This window comes from Suillus subaureus (assembly GCF_016647635.1).
Source record: "Suillus subaureus strain MN1 chromosome Unknown BJ212scaffold_36, whole genome shotgun sequence".
In the NCBI taxonomy this organism is placed as follows: Eukaryota; Fungi; Basidiomycota; class Agaricomycetes; order Boletales; family Suillaceae; genus Suillus; species Suillus subaureus.
The window spans coordinates 459,762-482,119 of record NW_024538592.1 but is presented as its reverse complement, the minus strand read 5'-3'; the positions used below and the strand labels follow the sequence as shown (position 1 = coordinate 482,119).

The following is a 22,358-nucleotide window of genomic DNA, read 5'->3' as shown; positions in this document are numbered from 1 at the left end:
CATAAACTTCATTGTTCATGTCTAGGTACGCTTCAACTTGAAGCGTCCATCCCTGAGCAAGGTGGGTGTCGCCGTTGAAGGGTGAAGGGGTCTTTCCAATTTCTTTTGGCATTTCTGCGGAGATGGATCGTTTGTAGGTTTGGGTGTGGAAATTCCAAACTTTGTTCTTAGGGGTGATGCTAGCATAGTAGGCTGCCCACTGGTCAATTGAGTATCTGGTGCCCTTGGCGTCTATCTGAAAGAACTCTTGTTCTTCTTCATCCCAGGTAAAACCGGGAGGGGTCGGGGCGATCAGTGGTATGGTGTCTGGTTCTGGGCACGAGTTCTAGGGAACCGCACAATAGAGAAGTAACTTGACCTTTTGTTATGCTCGGCGTTCAGGAGAATGACTAAATGGTCACAAAGAGTCTAAAGCGTACACCTATGTACGAGTCGTGCGAGTTAAGCAGTATATTGCAGGCCCTGGTCTGCGTAGGTCAAGTTAAAGAATACAAGCGTAAGAGATAAGGTATATATAAAGGAATTAAAGCGGAGCTTTAATAAATGAATCGGAGATTGAAAGTAAATAGCGAATCAGAAAAAGATAAAGAGAATCATACAATAGAATGTCATAGAATGTCTAAGAATGATTAGTAATCGTGAATAAGTGAAGAAGTGAAAGGAAAAGAAATGGAACTGTAACACAGATGGTGTTGATGAAGCTCACCAAAATGATCAAGACACAGTCCTGATCCCTTGCATGACCCTGGATGCCACTTCTGAGGACAACCCTATTCCTCTCAAGCGTCGACAATTCCCCGTTCATCTTGCATTTGCCATGACAATCAACAAGGTGCAAGGTCAAAGTGTCAAGTGGGTTGGACTCAATTTGTGGACTCCTGTCTTCAGTCATGGACAGCTATATGTGGCTTTGTCTCGGTGCACTCACCCAGAGAGAGTGTATGCTATCTTTCCAGAGCATGAAGAAGGCTCAAAAACAACAAATATAGTGTATAAAGAAGTGCTTAGAGGCCTTACAGATCCTATCAATGATTGATGTACATAGAATTGTACTTTTATATAGAGAACTGACTGATGTGATGTATTATGTACTTTTATGTGGTGTAGTAGATTGTACTTTTAGCTGCTCAAAAATGTAGTTTTCAAGTTTTCAAAATTCCACTATGATCATTAGTAATGAGTAAGTCAAGGTGCTGCAGGCACCTCTCAAAGGAGTGCAAAGCACTCCTTTGCCTTCCTGTGCCAAAGGCACAGTGAGTATTAGGATGAAGCCAAGGCCAGGAAGCTAAAAAGGAGCGCTTCGCGCTCCTTTTGCTTCCTGTGCCAAAGGCACAATGGGTGGTGGACTAGTAGAGAAGAAAACAATGATGGAAGAGAAGAAGAAGACAAGGATGAAGAACCAATAGAAGAATCAGAATCAGAATCAGAAGACGAAGAAGCAGAGACAGAAGAAGATAGAAGATCAGAGAATGGAAGATAGAAGGCAGTGTCGAGGGCGGCACCAATTGTTTTTAGGGGGGTGCATGGACTAGGGGTCCCAAAGCATGAACTAGAGACCTAGCTCTGCGGAGATCTCCAGAGCTTAGTCAGACATGTAGACAACCAAGTCAGTTCTTGTAGTAGCACATCATCATCACGCTTATCAGAGTCCTTGGTTCATCACTTCGGCACTACTACACCGGTCACCGAATCTGACTATCTCTCCTGCATGAGTGCATGAATATCGCTGGTTTTCGTGTCAAGCAGCTACTCCAACACATCACCATGTCACTCTTTCGAACGCATGCATATACCCTACTGCAATTTGTCCCGTCGACTTCTGCATGTTCCACATGCAGCCGAATTTATCTATCTTCGCGTCTTAAACCGCTACTAACTCTGCGGTGGAGGCATTCCTACTTCCAATGCGCGTTCCATCCAACACTTGTACTCTTTTCCGAAGGTGTTCGCATTGCGCAGCCTCGCTTTCAGTGTTCTGCTCATCTCATCCTTAACTTCCGGCCCAATTGGTTTAGAATTTCTCATTCGCCAATACCCTATCAAATCCGTCCTTCATCGAAATCATGCGACACAAGTACCAGTGAACATGGTCGTTAACCCCCGCTATGGAATGGCATTTCGCACCGTAGAGCAGGAACTCGTTAAAAACCGCGTTTTCGTCAGAATTGTTGGTGCTGCTCATGCTACCAATCTCATTCAAATGCACTATGAATGTGTGGGTGAGCGCTCTCCTGGAACAGGCGAGCACCATCAGACTTTGACGGAAAGGGAGGAGCTTTTATGCATGTGCGTGTAACGTTACTGAGACTTCTGCTTTACTATCAACTATACTAGTTCTGTCCCCGCCCAAAAAAACACAGCTTCAAATTATTGAAACCACTCCGAATTCAATCATAGTATCGTGCACATATATCCAATATCGATGCGTCTTCATATGGTGCATCAACTATATCTTCTACTTCTAATGGAGGCTTGGAGTCAGCACAAGTTACTCAATCTGGTGAGGAGGCTGTACGCCTGCCCTATCCCATCCTTCATCACATCTAATTTTCCACGTGTAGAATCACCCTGTTGGTCTCCAAGTTAAAGTCTGCTTTTAAGTCAGTATATGATAATATACAAGTTTGATCGTCAAGGTACAAGTGAAAATCACTGGTAATTCTTTAGAAGATTCCATACAGCCACGGCACCTCTAGTGTCCTGATGTCCATCATATAACATATTGCCAACAGAAGTCATGTCTTTAACCTGTGCGATGATATCGCGATCCCCTTGAATTCGCCATCGCGCCGCCACGCTAGCAAAAATGCATCCAAAGGGCTGTCTATATAGGGCGAAACGCAATGCTTGCGAGTTGGAATCTGTGTCGAGCTTGGGTACGGGACTCTCTGGTTCCCACTCGTCACGAAAAAATTGAACGATATGATTCTGTGCGTCAAGACTTCAACATGTCCTGTAGTGATGAAGGGGCCATGTTTTCTGCAAGGTTGGCAATCTCGACGACTATGTGGACGACCGCGTCACGACGCCCTTTGGAATGGTTATTTAAGGCAAATGAAGTCAAATCTGAAACTGGATCGAAGACAGGACAACTTCATCACATTGAAAAAAATCAAATCACCACAGAATAGGGAAAGTTATCGAGCAACAGCCTGAGAGAACATTTGGTAAGTAACCTCATGATTGATGCGAAGTAGGACGACCACAACTAAAAAACAATCCGCAACACCTAACTTCAATATAAGAAATTTCTCCCGTCCCACCACTCGAACCTTGCGTTCCTGTTGGTTGCCCTTGAGGTACATGTGTCCCCGGCACAACCTGAGGTTGACCTGGTTGCGTTGGACTACCAGCCTCGTTGCCATTTGTACGTTGCATAGCTGCAGCCGCTTCGGCGTCAGTCTCAGGGGTAATTCCATATCTCTGTAAATGTGTTAAAGAGAATCAAAATTTGAATATTGGCAGTATCGAACACTCACATCTTCATCGCGACAGGGAGCTACCTCAACGGTGCGTCTAGAGATTCCTACAGGAAATGACCTGAAATTCCAACGCTGGGGCTGGAGCGGTATTGATTGTGGCGTGTTTGGAGGTCGAGCACTGAAACGGAGCGAACGGAGCAAATTGTGCCAACGAAGGGCAGACGATAGGCTCACAGGAGGAGCTGCGGTACAAGACGTGGAGTTGGTATCAGCGTCCCAGAAGTCATTGCCCTATACAAATGTTAGACTTGCAAGAGACAAGAAAAGAGAGATTGTACTGACATATCTCGCCATGCCTCCGAGTCTGTTGTTGGGCTGCTGATAGGAGACCTGACTAGCATGCAAAGTCTAACGAGAGGAATAAGCAAATGATTAGGGTATTTCAAGTTATAACTGATTGGCATACAGCATCTCTTGATCGAACTGGATGTCCCTGGTAAAGAAGTGAGATATAGCGCGAAGGGAAGCACAGACGACTTGCCTTGAACTTTGCATCGGGTTTTGCATTGCTCTCATTCGCACTCTGAATGACAACCAAACCTCACTTAGAAAAGACACTGACAATGAATAAACACACTCACACAATCATCACCTGTATGTTTAAGTGCTGCATCCATGTTCCATACATATATCTTTGTGTCTGATCCACCACTGATGATAAATTTACCATCAGGGGAAATGACAACAGCCAACACATCGTCGTCGTGCAAGAGTGAGTCTCCGACCGGCTGATTTTTCTCGAGGTCCCAGATGCGAACCGAGCGGTTCCTTGCCGCACTAACAAGATAGCTTTCATCAGGGGAAAGACAGAGAGAGTTGATGGTACGGTCATGACCCTGGAAAATAACGAGCTCTTTCCCATCAATCCACCACCACTTTCGGATGGTGTGATCGCCTGATGCGGAGTATATGTGCGTGCCGTCCTTGGACCAACACAACGACATTACCCCACCTTCATGGCCCTTGATCTCCATGAGCAGCTCACCGTCCTTCGACCAAACGCGGATCACCTTATCCTCTCCGCCGCTCGTGAATTTGTTCCCTTGTGGAGAGTATTTGACAGCGTAAACACTCCCATGGCCAGTCTCTATTGGTGGTGCTATTTGTTGGCCAGTATCCGGGTTCCAGCGTCGTATGGTGCCGTTTTCCGACCCACTTGCGATCTCCTGGGCATTGGAAGACCAATCAAGGCAAAGAATTGAAGAATTATGCCCCTCCCATGTGTCACCGACCACACTGCCCTTGCTGATGTTCCACAGCCGTAACCTGCCAGCTACGCTTCCGCTAACGACCATTGACTCATCTGGAGAGATTGCCATTGAGCACATTACTCTTCCGTCACTAGTCCAAGGCCTCCCCACTGGCTCCCCGTCTCTTGTCCACTGACAAATCAAACTATCGCCTGACGCGCTCAGTATATTGCAACTGGCGCCAAAGCAGGCAAGGCTGTAAATGATTTTTGAATGAGCCTCGATGACGCGCTCCGGCGCCAAGCTCCCTAGTGGACGTTCAGGCGTTGGTTTCTTCCAGGATGTGGTCCTGGTATTGTGATTGATGAAGTAGGACCGACCGAGTGGTGAGATGTGCCATTCACATCCTGGAATGAGTTGTTGGGGGTAATCTATGTTTCACCATGAGTTCCTCGGTATTAGTGGCACATTCTTCGCTCACCCAGTCTCACCCCTGGTAAAGGTTGGTTCCACGAAGCTAATGTGAGTGTGATATCTTGATATTCTGTGGTACCATCGAACAACTTATACTGCCGCCATTGAGGAGGAAGTGCTTCATTCCCGCCTGCTTCTCGTTGAATAAGTCAGTAGGTATCAAAATGCGGTTGCTCACCTTCCCAAAGTGCATCCTGGCGATATTGTGCACCATAGCGTGGGGGATCCTTCTCCTTCGTCCGAAGAGGTGCGCTAACCACTGGTGAGTTCGACGTCACTCCTCGTTCTTCGTTTCTCCGTTGTGCGGATGTGCTTGACTCGACCATGACGCTGGCGAAGAAAGTTTTAATTACCGCACTCTTCACAGATGCGTTGACAGACCTCGATAATACAGCAAGTGAAAAGAGATGGTGTCAGTGATGAAGAGACTAGCTAGATAGTTAGCTGTGCATGCCGTATTCGCAGGTGCGCTTTCTAACCGCATGTTGAAAGCAGTGCTTCGAACATCGGGGCAGTTCCATGGATTGCTGTACATCAAACCAAATTCTTCAGCGAGCGTCAAGATATGCAAATGGCAGTGTGTAAGATAAGCGACTGCATTCCCAATATTATACATGCGGCTTAAGGTTTAATTGGAGAGCAAGTACCCCTGTGATCGCCGCCTGACAAGGGGTAACGTTAGTGATGGTGCCAAACTGCGAAATAGGGTGAGGAGCTTTATTATAGTGACACTCCAGTCTAGTAGCTGACCTCATGACTGATGTGAGGTGGAACGACGACGACCAAAGAAAAATCCGCAGCAGCTCACTCCTTCATAAGAAATATCTCCCGTCCCACCACCTGCGCCTTGCGTGTCTGTCGGTCGCCCTTCAGACACTTGTGACACCAGCGCAGCCTGAGGTTGACCTGCTTGCGTCGAACTGCCAGCCTCGTTGCCATTTGTATGTTGCAGAGCTGCAGCTGCTTCTGCGCGGGCCAATTCTGCTGCGGTGGGAGGGGAAACAAAAATTCTCTGCAAATATGTATATTTCAATGATATTAAAAGGGAGGGATTGCAAGATACTCACATTTTTCTTGCGACCAGCAGGTACGTCAACGGAGCGTATAGAGCTTCCTCCTGAAAATAAGTTGAAATTCCACCGTCGGGGCTCGAGTGGTATTGATTGTGGCCCGTTTGGAGGTCGAGTGCTGAAATGCAACGAACCCAGAAAATTGCGCCGACGAAGGAAAGACAATGGGCTCGTAGGAGGAGCTGCGGGATGAGATGTGGGGTTCGCACCAGCATCCCAGAAGTCATTGCCCTATACAAATTTTAAGTGTTAGATTTGTAAGAGAGAAACGAGAGATTATACTCACATATTTCGTCAAGCCTCCAAGTCTGTTGTTTGACTGCTGACTAGCAAAGGTCTAACGAATGAATAAGCAAACGATTAAGGTGTTCACAACTGAGTGGCGCACAGCATCTCTTGATCGAACTGGACGTCCCTGGTCAAGGAGTGAGATCCAGAACAAAAGAGGAGTACTGATGACTTGCCTTGAGCTTCGCATCGGATTTTGAATTTCTATCATTTGCACTCTGAACGATAAGCAAACCCGACTTAGAAAAGACACTGACACCACATAGACACTCACATGATCATCGCTTGCATGTTTGAGCGCTGCATCCAGGCTCCATACATATATCTTTCCATCCAATCCACCACTGACGATAGACTTTCCATTAGGGGAAATGACAACAGTTTGGACTTCGTCGTCATGCAAGAGCGGGTCTCCGACCGGCTGATTGGTCCTGAGGTCCCAGATGCGAACTGAGTAGTCCCCTGCCGCGCTAACAAGATGGTTTTCATCAGGGGAAAGACAGAGGGAGAGGACACGATTGGCATGACCCTGAAAAACAACGAGCTCCTTCCCATCAATCGACCGCCATTTTCGGATGGTGTGATCGGCTGATGCGGAGAAAATGTGTGCGCCATCCTTGGACCAACACAATGACCTCACATCGCTGTCATGACCCTTGATCTTCATAAGCAGCTCGCCGTCCTTTGACCACACGCAGATCATCTCGCCCTCCCCACCGCTTGCCAATTTGTCCCCTTGTGGAGAGTATTGGACAGCCCAAACCCTCCCTTGGCCAGTCTCTATAGGTGGTGCTATTTGTCGGCCAGTATCCGGGTCCCAGAGCCGTATGGTGCCGTCTTGCGATCCACTTGCTATCTCCTGGGCATTGGGAGACCAATCAATGCGCATCACCGGACTGCTATGCCCTTCCCACGGGTCACCAACCACGCTGCCCTTCCTGATGTTCCATAGCCATAGCCTGCCATCTGCACTTCCACTAACGACCATTGATTCATCTGGAGACATTGCTATCGAGTTTACCTCTCTTCCGCCACTAGTCCAAGGCCTTCCCACTGGCTCTCCATCTATTGTCCACTGACGAATGGAACCACCGCGTGACGCGCTCAGTATATCGCATCTGGTGCCAAAACAGGCAAGGCTCCAAATGAGTTTGGAATGACCCTCAATGATGCACTCTGGTGCCAAGCTCCATAGTGGACGTTCTGGTATTGGTTTGTTCCACGATGTGATCCTGGTATTGTGGTTGATGAAGTAGGACCGACCGGCCGGGGAGATGTGCCATTCGTATCCAGGAACGAGTTGTCCAGGGTCATCTATGTTCAACCATGAGTTCCTCGGCGCTAGTGGCACATTCTTCCCTCACCTAGTCGCACCCCTGGTAAAGGTCGGTTCCTTGAAGCCATTACGAGTGTGTCATCTTGATAGAAAATTCTATCATCCAACAACTGATGCGGCCACCATTGAGGAGGAAGCACTTCATTCCCGCCTGCTTCTCGTTGAGTCAGTCAGTAGGCATCAAACACACTTACCCACCTTCCCAAAGTGCATCCTGGCGATATTGTGCACCATAGCGTGGCGGATCCTTCTCCCTCGTCCGAAGAGGTGCGCTAATCACCGGCGAGTTCAACGTCACTCTTCGCTCCCCATCTCTCCGCTGTACTGATGTGCTTGACTCGGCCATGACGCTGACGAAGAACGTTTTTAAATACCGCAGTCTTTATAGACGCGTTGACAGAGCCCAGTAGTATGGAAACTGAATTGTCGAGTGCGAGGAGAGAAGGTAGAAGTAACGAAGAGACTATCAGATAAGTAGTTAGTTGTGCACGCTGTATTTGCAGGCGCGCTGGTCCACCGCGTGTAGACAGCAGTGCTTCGAATGTCAGGGCAGTTCTATCGATTGCTGCAGTATATTATGCCAAATTCTTCAACGAGCGTCAAGATATCAAAGATCATGGCTGTGAATAGCACTCCGGTCAATTGTGAAATAACCGACTGCGTTTCTGATTATATCAGCACTAATCTCCAGACAATCCTCCTTCGCGAAGTCCCGGCGTACAAGAAAGAAATCCTTACTGACTTCAGCTTCATCCTCTATCTCGATATGGCTGCAAAGCTCGGTCAGACTGCCGAGAGCATCTGCAGTCCAAAGTGGACTGTCGCGCGAGACTCGACAGTCTACCAGACCGCTCCGGCTGCAACCACAACTGGCTCAAAGATAAATGATGATCGTGCTCCATCCACCCATGGCTTGGCCCACTCTGTTCGACAGAGATCTCACAATGGAAGAAGGTGCGCAATCTGTCCATGATTTTCATGTCATATTCATTATATGTAGCATACATTTAAAAACTCGATGCTTCAACCAGTGCCTCTCTCAAGCTCACCGTCCTCAACCCCACCAGTCGTGTCTGGGCAATGGTCGCAGGTGGAGGTGTATCCATCGTCTACAGCGACGCCATCACAGCAGCAGGTTTCACACATGAACTTGCCAATGACGGTGAATGCTCTGGTGCCCCAAGCGAGGGCCAGACATTCGAATACGCCAAGACTATCCGTACGTATCTCAATTCTTCAATTACATGTCGCTAATTTGCACACTGTCGACCTGCTTACGCGTCCACCATCCCCACCCTGATGGCAAGATCCTCATCATCGGTGGTGGTATCGCAAACTTCACCAACGTAGCTGTAACTTTCAAAGGCACCATTCACACACTTACATCCTGCAAATCTCAACTCATTGCACACAATGCCAATATCTACGTCCGTCGCGGTGGTCCCAACTGGCAAGAAGGTCTCAATGCCATGCATCTACTCGGTTCGTCCCACCAAGTAAAACACGCATACACTAACACAAACACAGGTGAATCCCTCGGCATCCCTATCCGTGTCTCCGGCCCTGGTACCCACATCACCGAAACTTCATCCTGCCCGCAATTTTTGAGGAGCTGCCTGCTGCTTTGAAAAGCACATATGAGGTGCTCGTCGCCCGGGGTGTTATCATTCCCGCTAAAGAACTCGAGCTATCTGTGATTCCCATAGATTATAGATGGGCGCTGGTTTGTTGACCATTGGAGGTTGGATCGGTGAGGCGCTTGATGAGGCTATCAGTGTGTTCAGTGGGGCTAGGGACATGGAGCTGACGCCCAGGGAGTTTGTGAATAATTCTAGGAAGGTGAATAAGCTCATTGAGTGTTTCTCTCTTTTTGTCCGGTTCTTTTGAAATGCGTTGTAAACTCGAGACTGACTGACGCGCACAACAGTCCCTGGTATTGGCCACAAGATCAAATCGGTGAACAACTCCGTGTCGAGCTCATCAAGGGATACGTGAGGAAGAACTTCCCAAGCCACTCGCTTCATGACTACGGGCTTGCCATTGAGAAAGTAATCGCACGCAAGAAACATACCATACGTCCCCCCATTCCTCACAAAACCAAAACTAACACCCCCTAGCTCATCGTCGACGTCGACGGTTGCGTCGCTGTCTGCTTTGTCAACCTCCTGCACGACAGTGGTGCCTTTACCCCCAAAGCAGCCGACGAATGCATCAAGATCGGGACTCTCAATGGTCTCTTCGTCCTTGGTTGCAGCATCGGTTTCATTAGACACCACCTCGACCAGAAGAGGCTCCGTGCGCCACTTTACAGACATCCTGCTGATGGTATCTTTATCAACATTGCTGGTGAAGATGCAGTGAGCTGTGCGCGTTGATTTGACTTGGACCTGGATTTGGCGTTGTGAAGCAAAGTGAATTCAAGTTGAGCCGCCGCGCCGTTGTGAAATGAAGACTATTAGAACAAGCATGATCCTTACTCAGTACTCAGTACTCATGGATTGGGAGATCATTTAGAATAGGTAGCAAGAACGCATTTCATAAGTACTGTTGTTTGCGTTGGATAGATTTCCTCGTGGCATTGTTGGAATTCGGGGAACTTCATCAATTAGAAGTTGTTTGTTCTAGACTCTCACATTCGGTTTTGTCGACCACACTGTCACGACAGCACTCTACGACTCTGCGAACGCTTCATTGTATCCTTGTAAAAATCTCGTGCCGCATAAAGTACATACATGCGGTTCTGCGTGAGTGAGCGAGTGGTGGTAACTCAGGACTCGATGCCTCGGCACATGCCCATCATGATGGGATGACCGAAGTATTGTTCATCATCCCTGTTGCATGTGTCACGGTACCATTGGTGTGCTGAAACAGATCACGGCCTGAAGGCAGACCGTGACATGAGCCTGCGTACTAACGGACGATTCAGGCCAACGTTGTTCTAGAAGTGCAGGCGGGGGCAGAAGCTCAAGTATCACTTGGTCTGCGAGTAAATCTCAAGGCGAGTCGCTAGTGCCCTGATCTCGCATCCCAAAAGGCTTAGGAGACCAAGGTCGGCTTGTTGTACACTGCATGCATAGATCCATCAAGTTGGCAAGATGGGACCCTCGAAATATGTAGATATCTGCATAAAAAGTACAAGTGACAGTGGGTATGGTAACTGGTGCGAAACAGTCCCGAAAGGCAAGAGCAACAATCATCCAGCAACAGAGAGTTTTAGGATGACCTTATGACTGATGCGAGGTGGGACGACGACGACCAAAGAAAAATCCGCAGCAGCTAACTTCATAAGAACCATCTGCCGACCCACCACCTGAGCCTTGCGTGTCTGTTGGTCGTCCTTCAGACAATTGTGACACCGGTGCAGCTTGAGGTTGACCTGCTTGCGTCGAACTACCGGCCTCGTTGCTATTCGTATGTTGCACAGCTGCAGCTGCTTCTGCGCGGGCCAATTCTGCTGCGGTGGGAGGGGAAACGAAAATTCTCTGCAAATATGTATATTTCAATGATATCAAAAGGGAGGGATTGCAAGCCACTCACATTTTTCTTGCGACCGGCAGGTACGTCAACGGAGCGTATAGAGCTTCCTCCTGAAAATAAGTTGAAATTCCAACGCCGGGGCTCAAGCGGTATTGATTGTGGCCCGTTTGGAGGTCGAGTGCTGAAATGCAGTGAACCCAGCAGGTCGCGCCAACGAAGGAAAGACGATGGGTGCACAGGAGGTGCTGCGGGATGAGACGTGGGGTTTATACCAGCGTCCCAGAAGTCATTGCCCTATACAAATTTTAGATGTTAGATTTACAAGAGCCGAGAAACAAGATATTATACTGACATATTTCGTCAAGCCTCCAAGTCTGTTGTTTGGCTGCTGCCTAGAGACCTGACTAGCGAAGATCTAACGAACGAATAAGCAAATGATGAAGGTGTTCACAACTAATCGGCGCACAGCATCTCTTGATCGAACTGGACGTCCCTGGTCAAGGAGTAAGATCCAGAACAAAAGAGAAATACTGATGACTTGCCTTGAGCTTCACATCGGGTTTTGAATTTCTATCATTTGCACTCTGAACGATGACCAAACCCCACTTAGAAAAGACACTGACACCACATAGACACACTCACATGATCATCGCTTGCATGTTTGAGCGCTGCATCCAGGCTCCATACATATATCTTTCCGTCCAAACCACCACTGACGATAGACTTTCCATTAGGGGAAATGACAACAGTGAAGACTTCGTCATCGTGCAAGAGCTGCTTTCCGACTGGCTGGTTGGTCTTGAGGTCCCAGATGCGAACTGAGTAGTCCCCCGCCACGCTAACAAGATGGCTTTCATCAGGGGAAAGACAGAGGGAGAGAACGCGAGTGGTATGACCCTGAAAAACAACGAGCTCCTTCCCATCAATCGACCGCCACTTTCGGATGGTGTGATCATACGACGCAGAGAAAATGTGTGCGCCATCCTTGGACCAACACAATGACCTCACCTCGACATCATGGCCCTCGATCTCTATAAGCAGCTCGCCGTCCTTTGACCACACACAGATCACCTTATCCTCCCCGCCACTCGTGAATTTGTCCCCTTGTGGAGAGTATCTGACAGCCCAAACTAACCCTTGGCCACTCTTTATGGGTTGTGCTATTTGTTGGCCAGTATCCGGGTTCCAGCGTCGTATGGTGCCGTCTTCCGATCCACTTACTATCTCCTGGGTATTGGGGGACCAATCAATGCACCTCACCGGACGACTATGCCCTTTCCACAGGTCACCGACCACGCTGCCCTTCCTGATGTTCCACAGCCATAGCCTGCCATCTGCACTTCCACTAACGACCATTGATTCATCTGGAGACATTGCCATGGAGGTCACCGCTCGTACTCCGTCACTATTCCAAGGACTCCCCACTGGTTTTCCGTCTATTGTCCACTGACGAATTGAACCATCGCCTGACGCGCTCAGTATATTGCAACTAGTCCCCAAGCAGGTAAGAGTCCAAATTATTTTGGAATGAGCCTTGATGATGCATTCGGGTGCCAAGCTCCCTGGTGGATGTTCAGGTGTTGGTTTCTTCCACGATGTGATCCTGGTATTGTGATTGACGAAGTATGACCGACCGACTGGTGAGATGTGCCATTCGCATCCGGGAGTGAGTTGTCCGGGACTATCTATGTTCAACCATGAGTTCCTCAGTGCTAGTGGCACATTCTTCGCCCACCTAGTCGCACCCCTGGTAAAGGTCGGTTCCACGAAGCCATCACGAGTGTGTTATCTTGATAGAAAATTTTATCATCCAACAACTGATACTGCCACCATTGAGGAGGAAGCACTTCATTCCCGCCTGCTTCTCGTTGAGTCAGTCAGTAGGCATCAAATACAGTTACTTACCTTCCCAAAGTGCATCCTGGCGATATTGTGCACCATAGCGTGGCAGATCCTTCTCCCTCATCCGGCGAGGTGCGCTAACCACCGGTGAGTTCAACGTCACTCCTCGCCCCCATCTCTCCGCTGTGCTGATTTGATTGACTCGGCCATGACGCTGACGAAGAAAGTTTTTAAATACCGCAGTCTTTACAGACGCGTTGACAGAGCCCAGTGGTATGGAAACTGAATCGTTGAGGGCGAGGAGAGAAGGTGGAAGTAACGAAAAGATTGCTAGATAAGTAGTTAGTTGTGCATGCTGTATTTGGAGGCGCGCTCGTCCACTGCGTGTCGATGGCAGTGCTTCGAACGCCGGGGCAGTTTTATCGATTGCTGTACATTACGCCAAATTCTTCAGCGAGCGTCAGGATATGAAGATGGTGGCTGTGGATACCTCACCGGTCAATTGTAAGATGACCGACTGCATTTCTAATTATATCAACACTAATCTCCAGACAATCCTCCTTCGCGAAGTCCCAGCGCACAGGAAAGGAGTCCTTACTGACTTCATCGTTGGACTAGACCTCCACTTTGCTTACCCCGAGATCAATTCTTTGGTTGTCCTCGATGCCAGCTCCATCCACTACCTTGATATGGCTGCAAAGCTCAACCAGATCCCCGAGAGTATCTGCTGCCCAAAGTGGGCTGTCGCACGAGACTCGACAGTTTACGAGGCCACTCCAGCTGCGTCTACCACTGGCTCAAAGGCAAATGCTGATCATAGTCCACCCATGGCTTGGCCCGCTTCATTCGGTAGAGATCTCACACAGGAAGAAGGTGTGTAATCCGTCCATGATCGTCATGTCGTACTCATTTTACATAGCGTACATTCAAACACTTCACGCTTCAACTGGCGCTTCTCTCAAGCTCACCGTCCTCGACCCCACCAGTTGTGTTTGGACAATAGTCGCAGGTGGAGGTGCATCCGTCGTCTACAGTGACGCCATCGCAGCAGCGGGTTTCGCACATGAACTGACCAATTACGGTGAACACTCTGATGCATCAAACGAGGGCCAGACATTCGAATACGCAAAGGTGATCAGCATGTATTTCAACTCTTCAATCACATGTCGCTAATTTACATATAGTCGATCTGCTCACGCGCTTATCTCCCCGTCCTGATGGCAAGATTCTCATCATCGGTGGTGGTATCGCAAACTTCACCAACATAGATGCGACTTTCAAGCGAACAAGCTCAGTGAGTGTTTCTCTTCTCGTATTTGCGTTCTTGCGGTTCTTTTGGAATCATATGTGATGTTGAGACTGACTGACACGCACAACAGTCTCTGGCATCGGCCACAAGATCAAATCAGTAAACAACCCCGATCTCCGTGTCGAGCTTGTCAAGGAATATGTGGGGAAGAACTTCCTGAGCCACTCGCTGCTTGACTACGTACTTGCCGTTGAGAAAGTGACCACGAGCAAGAAAGATACCGTACGTCCCCCATTCCTCACCAAAACCAAAACTAACACCCCCACAGCTCATCCTCAATGTCGACGGCTGCATCGGTGTTGTTTCGTTGACCTCCTGCACGACAGCGGCGCCCTCACTTCCGAAGAAGGCGACAAATACATCAAGATCAATGGTCTCTCCGTCCTGGGTCGCAGCATCGGTTTCATCGGGCAACCAAAAGAGGCTCCGTGCACTGCTTTACAGACACCCCTGCTGATGATATCTTTATCAACATTGCAGATTTGAGTCAGCCGAGGGTTTTGGGGAAGATGCAGTGAGCGGTGCGCGTTGATTGGACTTGGACCTGAGTTTGGCATTGTAAAGTGAGTTGAACTCAAGCCGAGCCGCCACACCGTTGTAAAATGAAGACTGTCGCAATCAAGACATACGTAATCATTACGAACTCGACTTCGCAGTTTGTTGTCTCTATACTCAGTACTCATGGGTTCGGAGATTGTTTAGAACAGGTAGCACGAAGGGATCTCATACTGTTGTTTGCAATGGGTAGATTTTCTCGCGAATTTGTGCGGCGTTGTTCAACGGATCTGAGTGGAGCAATTGTATTACATGTTTGATCTTAACTCCCACGTTCGGTTTTTTCAACCACAATCACTCTGAGTCCAAGGCTCTGAAGACCTTCATTTATCGTTGTACCCAGCCTAAAAAGCTGTCTGAACGCCTTCACAATGACATCCTTTTCACTTCACAGTCTGCGTCATTCACATGTGCGGTTCTTTACTGATACTCCGTGATGTGAGTAAGCGAGTGGTGGTAACCCAAGGGTCGATGCCTCGACACATGTTAATAGTGTAATTGAAGTATAGCTCATTATTCCTTTGCATGTGTCGTGGTACCGTTGATGTTGAAACAGATCATAATCTGAAGGCAGACCGTGATGAGCTTGTGTCATACATGGTCGATTCACACTAACGTTGTTCTAGAGGTGCAGGCGGGGGCACAAGCTCAAGTATCACCTGACCTGCAAGCAAATTCAAAGGCGAGTCGCTCGTGCCCTGATTACTTATAATCTCGCGCTAAAACATTTCTGGTTGAGCTTAGAAGTGGCACTAGTAGGTATAGAAATTTGAGGCCTTGCGTGTGACTTGCGTAAGTTGCTACTCAATGCATTGCACTGACAATGACAACATCCTGACCTTGGGGCTCACTCATGGATTGGGGTATGACAGAGGCGCCTGCGGATACGACATGCACTCCCTGGTTCTTGTCTAACGAGAGCTCGGCTTAATTCGTTCGCGATCCTTCCATTCGTAGGACTCGTCGAAGCCGCGATCGAGCAAATCTAGTGGCCGTCTGTCACAGATGTGTCACACTTGTCCTCTCACTCTAGTTCGAGCGACTCCCGGCCTATGCATGTCTTGCATCCGAGGAATGTAGAGAGCCGGCTGTGAACTATCGTCTGCTTCAGGATGAGAGTTGCGCGGGCACAGCTAAGAAATGAAGGTCACTCATTGGCAACAGATATGACTATGGAGTCCCGGATCTACCACGATCCCCGATCACAAACTGTTCTGTAAGTTAGGAAACCAAGTACCGAGTGAAATCAAGAAGACTAATTTCCAAGGCTAGAAGATGCAAATGCAAACCGCAACTTCGGAAAACCTGCCGTTTCAATAATTCTCTCCTAATGCCTTCTAATGATCTAACACTAGTCATCCTAAAGCTGCCCGCCGCACTTGGGTATAGAAAATTTTGCAAGGTGCTGGTAGCTGGGATGAAACATGTTGACGATATAGCAACTCTCTTGCGTTTGTTGGTGCTATGCCCACAGTCACTACAAAGGTACGTTTTTTTTGTTGGTATACCCATTACTTGGGGTTTTAAGCTTTGACAATGCGGGAATTTAGATTGTTGTTGTACTTTCGCCCATTGATCTCACTCTTTTCATTGTCAGTTCGTATTCTATTAACGTATCAACAAGAAAGTTGCGGGGCGAGAATGGCACAACAGACAATCATGTTTTCAACGTCCACATTATGTATACCCTTTCGCTTCTCCATACGCGCAATTTTCCCGCATGCGCATGTCCCATGCCGGTGACTATCGGATCTGTCGCAACCTTATCTCAAGAGGGATCTATCTCTAGGGTGTTCGAGGCGCATACAGTTGTCAGGTATCGCTTTGAAATTTCCATCAGTCACTCAGGCTATACAATGGCGCCACACGCAGTCCACAGTTCCTGGCGGTCTTGCCATCACTCGCATGTCTGCCACGACCGTTTGTGAGCATTGCTTGCTATGGGTAGCGTAGTGCACTTCACACTTGAGGACCTCAGTTGTACTCTTGAGGTCTCGAAATATTTTCTAGCTCTCCCTGATCGATATCAAGTCTTGTTTGCATATTACACAGTTTACTGACATCATGAACAGCAATGCACACGGACCCGGATTACGAACAACCACTCATTAGTCTTTGAAATTTCGAGGCCTGCGGTACCGCTCAGGACATCAATGAATGAATGACAACTCTATTTGACCATTTACTACGCTCTGTAAGGGAAAGCGTCAACAAGGGACAGCATTATTGAGACCGGTCACCCACATGCCTACACGGAGTTGGACTGCCTTTGGATCACTCCAGTCTCGTTCGACTCTGTTCGACGTTGTTTCCCAGAACGGCTAATACTAGTCAAGGTAAGTAGCTGCATACATTGCTGCTCGACAGATGATCAGATCAACTTGAAGAACAGTCTGCCTGAAAATGCCATACAACCTCCACACAATCGGTCAGTTTCTACTGATTGATCGAACAAAATGTACAACCAGTGAACTTCCATCAACTGATCGGCTTTTCATCAGATGAGATAATGGGCTAGCAAGACCTACTAGTACTATCAAGTGGTGAATGATCCCGAAACACAGCAATGTCTTGTGATCAAAATGATGTGATGCGTGCAGACAAGCTCACCGGTGGTCTACACGTCAACAGTGCGGCATCTTCCTTTACTTTTTGGGTAATATATGCTGTTCGCCCATCTTACTTCCTCAGAAAACGTATCATGTCGTCCTCAGGCCCCACTCTTGCTCAGATTGAAGGCGAGTCTGGTTGCTTGACTTGTTGCGTTGCTGGAGTTAATACTCTTTTTAGTCGTGGCCATTGTCCTCACCGTCGTGGCTGTCATTGTCACAATCTTTCGCTTGTGTATTCGTGCGCAGCAGAAACGTCTGTGGATCGACGATGCGTGGGCGGCCCTCAGCATGATATTCAACTTCATGCTATTAATTGTTGATTGCTTGTATGCGCAAGATTACGGTGGGTGTCTCTGCAGTGTGTATGTCGCATACATCTTACTGAAGAAATACAGAAAGATACCCTCAAGGTGCAAGGGTAGCAATATATTACATGTGTGCTCGCTTTTCTTCTTATACTCGAGACGTTACAAATACCACATCAGGGTTTCCCAATTCTTTTATACAGCTGTATGGTAAGATACTGACGCTCTAGCAGTGACATGGCAAAGTGACCGAACTGACATGCACACACATAGGTCATCGAGGTTATCCATATTGTTTACCATTGTGCGACTCACAGTCCCGAGAACCTTTTTTAGGAGGGTTCTCATGTTCACTGCCATTATCTTCGGCATTGTATGGGCTCTACTTTTTTCACAAATCTGGTGGATTTGTGAAACTGAGTCCAGTTGGAAATCACAACCACATCCGCAATGCGATCTCGGCAGAAGTGTTGCAATAACACAGATGATCAGTGAGATTTCATTGGTCATAAAATACATTGGTTTTCTGACGAATTTCAGCCGACATTCTAGGGGACTTTTTCCTCGTCCTTACTCCTTTTTACTTCATTTACAAAGTCAGATTGTCAAGAGCGCAAAAAGTCAGGATACTATCTGTCTTCTCTACATCAGTGATCACCACAGTTGTTAGTCTCACCCATGCCTATTACATCTTCTCTGGTGGAGGGACAAAGGAGGGTATGGCTGCTGTGGTTGAGGTGCGGTGTCAGTGTTTAAACCTCAAGCGCTGCTGATCGCGCTTCAGGCTTCTATGTCTCTAATCGTTGCAAACTTGAGTGTCGTCGTCGCATTCATCTTCCGCTTAAAGGCAGAAGAAGATTCACCATCCACTCCGACACCCATCATAACTTTTGGATCACAGCCTAAGAAGCGCATTCGCGACCCTCTTGCTACGACTTTTACAGGTGCTGAAGGTATCCCGATCGTACTGGAGGATCTATCTGAGTCTCGTCCCCGTTCTCTGAAGACGGGCGACGATGAAATTTCTGTAAACAGGGAGGGAAAGCAGATGAATGAGTTGTATTAGAGCCCGGGAGATGTAGTCTACCATTGATGTACTCTATACGTTGACCTACGTTGATGGTCCAAACTGCTCATCAAGTACATACGGTACGCCTAACCATAATAATAATTACGCTCTTGGTATGATGTGGCGTGGGTTGACTTGTTCAATTTGGTATACTGTCACGACAAAGACTCTTCCGACGCTTCATTTCGTCCTTGTACCCAGCCTGAAAGGCTATATGAATGCCTTCACAATGACATTACACTCACTTCACGGTATGTGGTCCCGTACATAGCACATATGTGCGGTTCTTTCAATTCCATGATATGAGTGGTAAGGGTCAGCACATGCAAACGGGGATGAGAGAAATACAATATAGTTCATCGTCTCCGTCACATGTGTCATGGTACCATCTATCTATGCCAGTGTGTTGAAACAGATCATGATCTGAAGGCGGTCTAGGATGAGTTTGCGTTGTACATGACATCCAGTGTTGTTATGGCTTCGGCTCTGAACTGCAATCTAAGAGGTACAGGTGGGGCACAAGCTCGAATATGACTTGATATGCAAGTAAAAAGGCAAGTCGCCCGTGCCCTGATTCTTGTTACCTTTCACTAAAGCATTTCTGGTCGAATTCGAAAACACTTAGAAGTGGCACTGGTACGTTTCTGAGGCCTTAGTACGTGCAACCCGTGTAAGTTGCTGCTCATTACATTGCACTGACAACGATAACCTCTTGATCTTGGTGCTCACTGATGGATTGGGGTACGAAAGGTGCCTGCGAATACAACGTGCACTCCCAATATATCTTCATTATCGTTCCTCTCTGAGTCATTCCTGCCAATACACCTTGCTCATTTGTATGGGTATGATCGGCTGGTGTCTGTCAACACGAGATTCGAAAAGTAAGGTCACGACGGATGTGGTAACTGGTGCAAAACAGTCTGCAAAAGCAGACAAGAGGCAAGAGCAAAAGTTATCGAGCAACAAAGAGTTTCAAGATCACCTCATGACTGATGCGAGGTAGGACGACCACAGCTAAAAAACAATCCGCAGCACCTAACTTCATAAGAAACCTTTCCCGTCTCACCACCTGCACCTTGCGTTTCCGTCGGTCGTCCTTGGGACACTTGTGTCCCCAGCAGAGCCTGAGGTTGACCTGGTGGCGTCGAACTACCGGCCTTGTTGCCATTTGTATGTTGCATAGCTGCAGCTGCTTCTGCCGCGGCCAATTCTGCTGCAGTGGGAGGGGCGATGGCAATTCTCTGCAAATGGATGAATTTCCATGATATCAAAAAGGAGCGATGAAAGCCACTCGCATTTTTCTTGCGACCGGCAGCTACACCAATGGTGCGTACAGAGTTTCCTACAGAAAACAGGTTGAAATTCCAACGCCGGGGCTGGAGCGGTATCGATTGCGGCGCATCTGCAGATCGAGTACTGAAACGCAATGAACCGAATAAACTGCGCCAATGAAGGGAAGTCGATGAGCTCGCAGGAGGAGCTGCGTGACAAGGTGCGGTGGAGGTATCAGCGTCCCAGAAGTTCTTGCCCTGTGCATATCAATGTCAGACTTGCACGAGCTCCGGAAGGAAAACTGTACTGACATATTTTGCCAAGCCTCTGTTATTGGGCTGCTGCTCAGAGACCAGATGGGGATTGAGATCTAACGAGACGAAATGAGGAAAGGATGAGGCTCACGACTGTTTGGTGTACATGTCCCAGTCGAGCCGCACGTTCCTGGTAAATAAGTAAAATACCATAAGACAGAGAAACACAGACAACTTGCCTTGAGCTTTGCATCGGGCTTTGTATTGCTCTCATCCGCACTCTGAACGCAAACTTGCTCAAAAAAGATACTGATATCACATAGACACACTTACATGATCATTGCCTGTATGTTTAAGAGCTGCATCCATGCACCATATGTAGACTTTTGCGTCTTTTCCAGCACTGACAATGTATCTTCCATCAGGGGAAATGACAACAGCCGAGATTTCGTCGTCGTGCAAGAGTGGGTCTCCGACTGGCTGATTGGTCTTGAGATCCCAGATGCAAACTGTGTAGTTATTCACTGCGCTAACAAGATGGCTTTCATCAGGGGAAAGACAGAGGAAGGCAACGATGTTGGCATGCCCCTCGAAAATAACGAGCTCCTTCCCATCAATCGACTGCCACTTTCGGATGGTGCTATCGAGTGACGCGGAGAAAATGTGTGCACCGTCCTTGGACCAACACAACGACGTCACCCCACCTTCATGACCCTCGATCACCATGAGTAGTTCACCGTCCTTTGACCACACACGGATCACCTTGTCCTCTCCGCTGCTCGCGAATTTGTGCCCTTGTGGAGAGTACTTGAGAGCGTAAACCGTCCCATGGCTGGTCTTTATAGGTGGTGCTATTTGTCGACCAGTATTTGGGTTCCAGCGTCGTATGATGCCATCTTGCGATCCACTTGCAATCTCCTGGGCATTGGGAGACCAATCAAGGGACCAGAGAAAAGAATCATGCTCCTCCCACGGGTCACCGATCATGCTGCCCTTCTTGATGTTCCACAGCCGTAGCCTGCCATCTGCGCTTCCGTTCACGACCATCGACTCATCTGGAGACATTGCTATCAATTCCACCGCTCCTCCGTCACTAGTCCAAGGCCTCCCCACTGGTTTTCCGTCTATTGTCCACTGACGAATTGAACCATCATGCGACGCACTCAGTATATTGCAACTGGTGCCCAAACAGGTAAGGCTCCAAATGACTTTGGAGTGACCCTCGATGACGCACTCCGGCGTCAAGCTCCCTGGTGGACGTTCTGGTGCTGGTTTCTTCCACGATGTGGTTTTGGTATTGTGATTCACGAAGTATGATCGACCGAGGGGTGAAATGTGCCATTCGCATCCGAGAGCGAGTTGTGTGGGATAGTCTATGTTTCACATGAGTTCCTCGTTGCTAGTGGCACATTCTTCGCTCACCTAGTCGCACTCCTGGTAAAGGTCGGTTCCATGAAGCCATCATGACTGTGTAGTCATCATATCGTGTACTATCATTCAGCAACTTCTGCTGCTGCCATTGAGGAGGAAGCGCTTCATTCCCACCTGTTTCTCGTTGAGCAAGTCAGTAGGTATCAAAATGCGGTGACTTGCCCTCCCAAAGTGCATCCTGTTGATATTGTGCACCATAGCGTGGCGGATCCTTCTCCTTCGTCCGACGAGGTGCACTAACCACCAGTGAGCACAACATCGCTCCTCGTTCTCCATCTCTCCGTTGTGCTGATGTGCTTGACTCGGCCATGACGCTGGAAAAAAGTTATTAAATACCGCTGTAATTACCAATGCGTTGACAGAGCTAGATAATACGGAAAGTGAATTGTCGA

General features: G+C 48.1%; 9 protein-coding genes across 9 annotated transcripts; 5 read left to right on the top strand and 4 right to left on the bottom strand.

The window, feature by feature from the left end:
• Positions 1–4,027: 4,027 nt before the first annotated feature.
• BJ212DRAFT_1280121 (quinon protein alcohol dehydrogenase-like superfamily) lies at positions 4,028–7,525 on the bottom strand (the record flags this gene model as incomplete). Its single annotated transcript, XM_041331541.1, has 2 exons — positions 4,028–4,846; positions 6,779–7,525. Coding segments are annotated over 2 exons (1,566 nt in total), but the record flags the coding sequence as incomplete, so codon positions are not given.
• A 931-nt stretch (positions 7,526–8,456) lies between these two features.
• BJ212DRAFT_1484839 (uncharacterized protein) lies at positions 8,457–9,468 on the top strand (the record flags this gene model as incomplete). The annotated part of the gene is made up of 4 exons (XM_041340875.1): positions 8,457–8,794; positions 8,872–9,059; positions 9,191–9,322; positions 9,368–9,468. 4 exons carry the CDS (start codon positions 8,457–8,459, stop codon positions 9,466–9,468), a joined length of 759 nt encoding a protein of 252 aa, XP_041188978.1.
• Positions 9,469–9,513: 45 nt separating this feature from the next.
• BJ212DRAFT_1484838 (uncharacterized protein) lies at positions 9,514–10,155 on the bottom strand (the record flags this gene model as incomplete). The annotated part of the gene is made up of 1 exon (XM_041340874.1): positions 9,514–10,155. The coding sequence occupies one exon, from the start codon at positions 10,153–10,155 to the stop codon at positions 9,514–9,516; it is 642 nt and encodes a 213-aa protein (XP_041188977.1).
• Positions 10,156–11,141: 986 nt separating this feature from the next.
• BJ212DRAFT_632938 (WD40-repeat-containing domain protein) lies at positions 11,142–12,829 on the bottom strand. The gene is made up of 5 exons (XM_041343707.1): positions 11,960–12,829; positions 11,860–11,901; positions 11,784–11,810; positions 11,670–11,732; positions 11,142–11,611 (listed from the first exon to the last, which is right to left on the bottom strand). The coding sequence occupies exons 1-5, from the start codon at positions 12,695–12,697 to the stop codon at positions 11,246–11,248; spliced, it is 1,236 nt and encodes a 411-aa protein (XP_041188976.1). The 5' UTR covers positions 12,698–12,829; the 3' UTR covers positions 11,142–11,245.
• Positions 12,830–13,626: 797 nt separating this feature from the next.
• Positions 13,627–14,925, top strand: BJ212DRAFT_1302868 (uncharacterized protein; the record flags this gene model as incomplete). Its single annotated transcript, XM_041333339.1, has 5 exons — positions 13,627–14,032; positions 14,079–14,301; positions 14,428–14,453; positions 14,539–14,690; positions 14,737–14,925. The coding sequence occupies 5 exons, from the start codon at positions 13,627–13,629 to the stop codon at positions 14,923–14,925; spliced, it is 996 nt and encodes a 331-aa protein (XP_041188975.1).
• Positions 14,926–15,661: 736 nt separating this feature from the next.
• On the top strand, positions 15,662–17,128 carry BJ212DRAFT_1381790 (uncharacterized protein). The gene is made up of 5 exons (XM_041336670.1): positions 15,662–15,705; positions 15,768–16,239; positions 16,296–16,508; positions 16,621–16,911; positions 16,953–17,128. Exons 2-5 carry the CDS (start codon positions 16,136–16,138, stop codon positions 16,969–16,971), a joined length of 627 nt encoding a protein of 208 aa, XP_041188974.1. The 5' UTR covers positions 15,662–15,705; positions 15,768–16,135; the 3' UTR covers positions 16,972–17,128.
• A 243-nt stretch (positions 17,129–17,371) lies between these two features.
• Positions 17,372–18,528, top strand: BJ212DRAFT_632794 (uncharacterized protein). The gene is made up of 6 exons (XM_041343706.1): positions 17,372–17,761; positions 17,814–17,978; positions 18,031–18,070; positions 18,144–18,150; positions 18,214–18,431; positions 18,481–18,528. The coding sequence occupies exons 1-5, from the start codon at positions 17,590–17,592 to the stop codon at positions 18,274–18,276; spliced, it is 447 nt and encodes a 148-aa protein (XP_041188973.1). The 5' UTR covers positions 17,372–17,589; the 3' UTR covers positions 18,277–18,431; positions 18,481–18,528.
• Positions 18,239–18,952, top strand: BJ212DRAFT_1381788 (uncharacterized protein; the record flags this gene model as incomplete). Its single annotated transcript, XM_041336669.1, has 3 exons — positions 18,239–18,431; positions 18,481–18,677; positions 18,725–18,952. Coding segments are annotated over 3 exons (588 nt in total), but the record flags the coding sequence as incomplete, so codon positions are not given.
• Positions 18,953–19,761: 809 nt separating this feature from the next.
• On the bottom strand, positions 19,762–21,162 carry BJ212DRAFT_1381776 (uncharacterized protein). The gene is made up of 5 exons (XM_041336668.1): positions 20,869–21,162; positions 20,775–20,816; positions 20,687–20,725; positions 20,593–20,622; positions 19,762–20,538 (listed from the first exon to the last, which is right to left on the bottom strand). Exons 1-5 carry the CDS (start codon positions 20,902–20,904, stop codon positions 19,993–19,995), a joined length of 693 nt encoding a protein of 230 aa, XP_041188971.1. The 5' UTR covers positions 20,905–21,162; the 3' UTR covers positions 19,762–19,992.
• Positions 21,163–22,358: the final 1,196 nt, after the last annotated feature.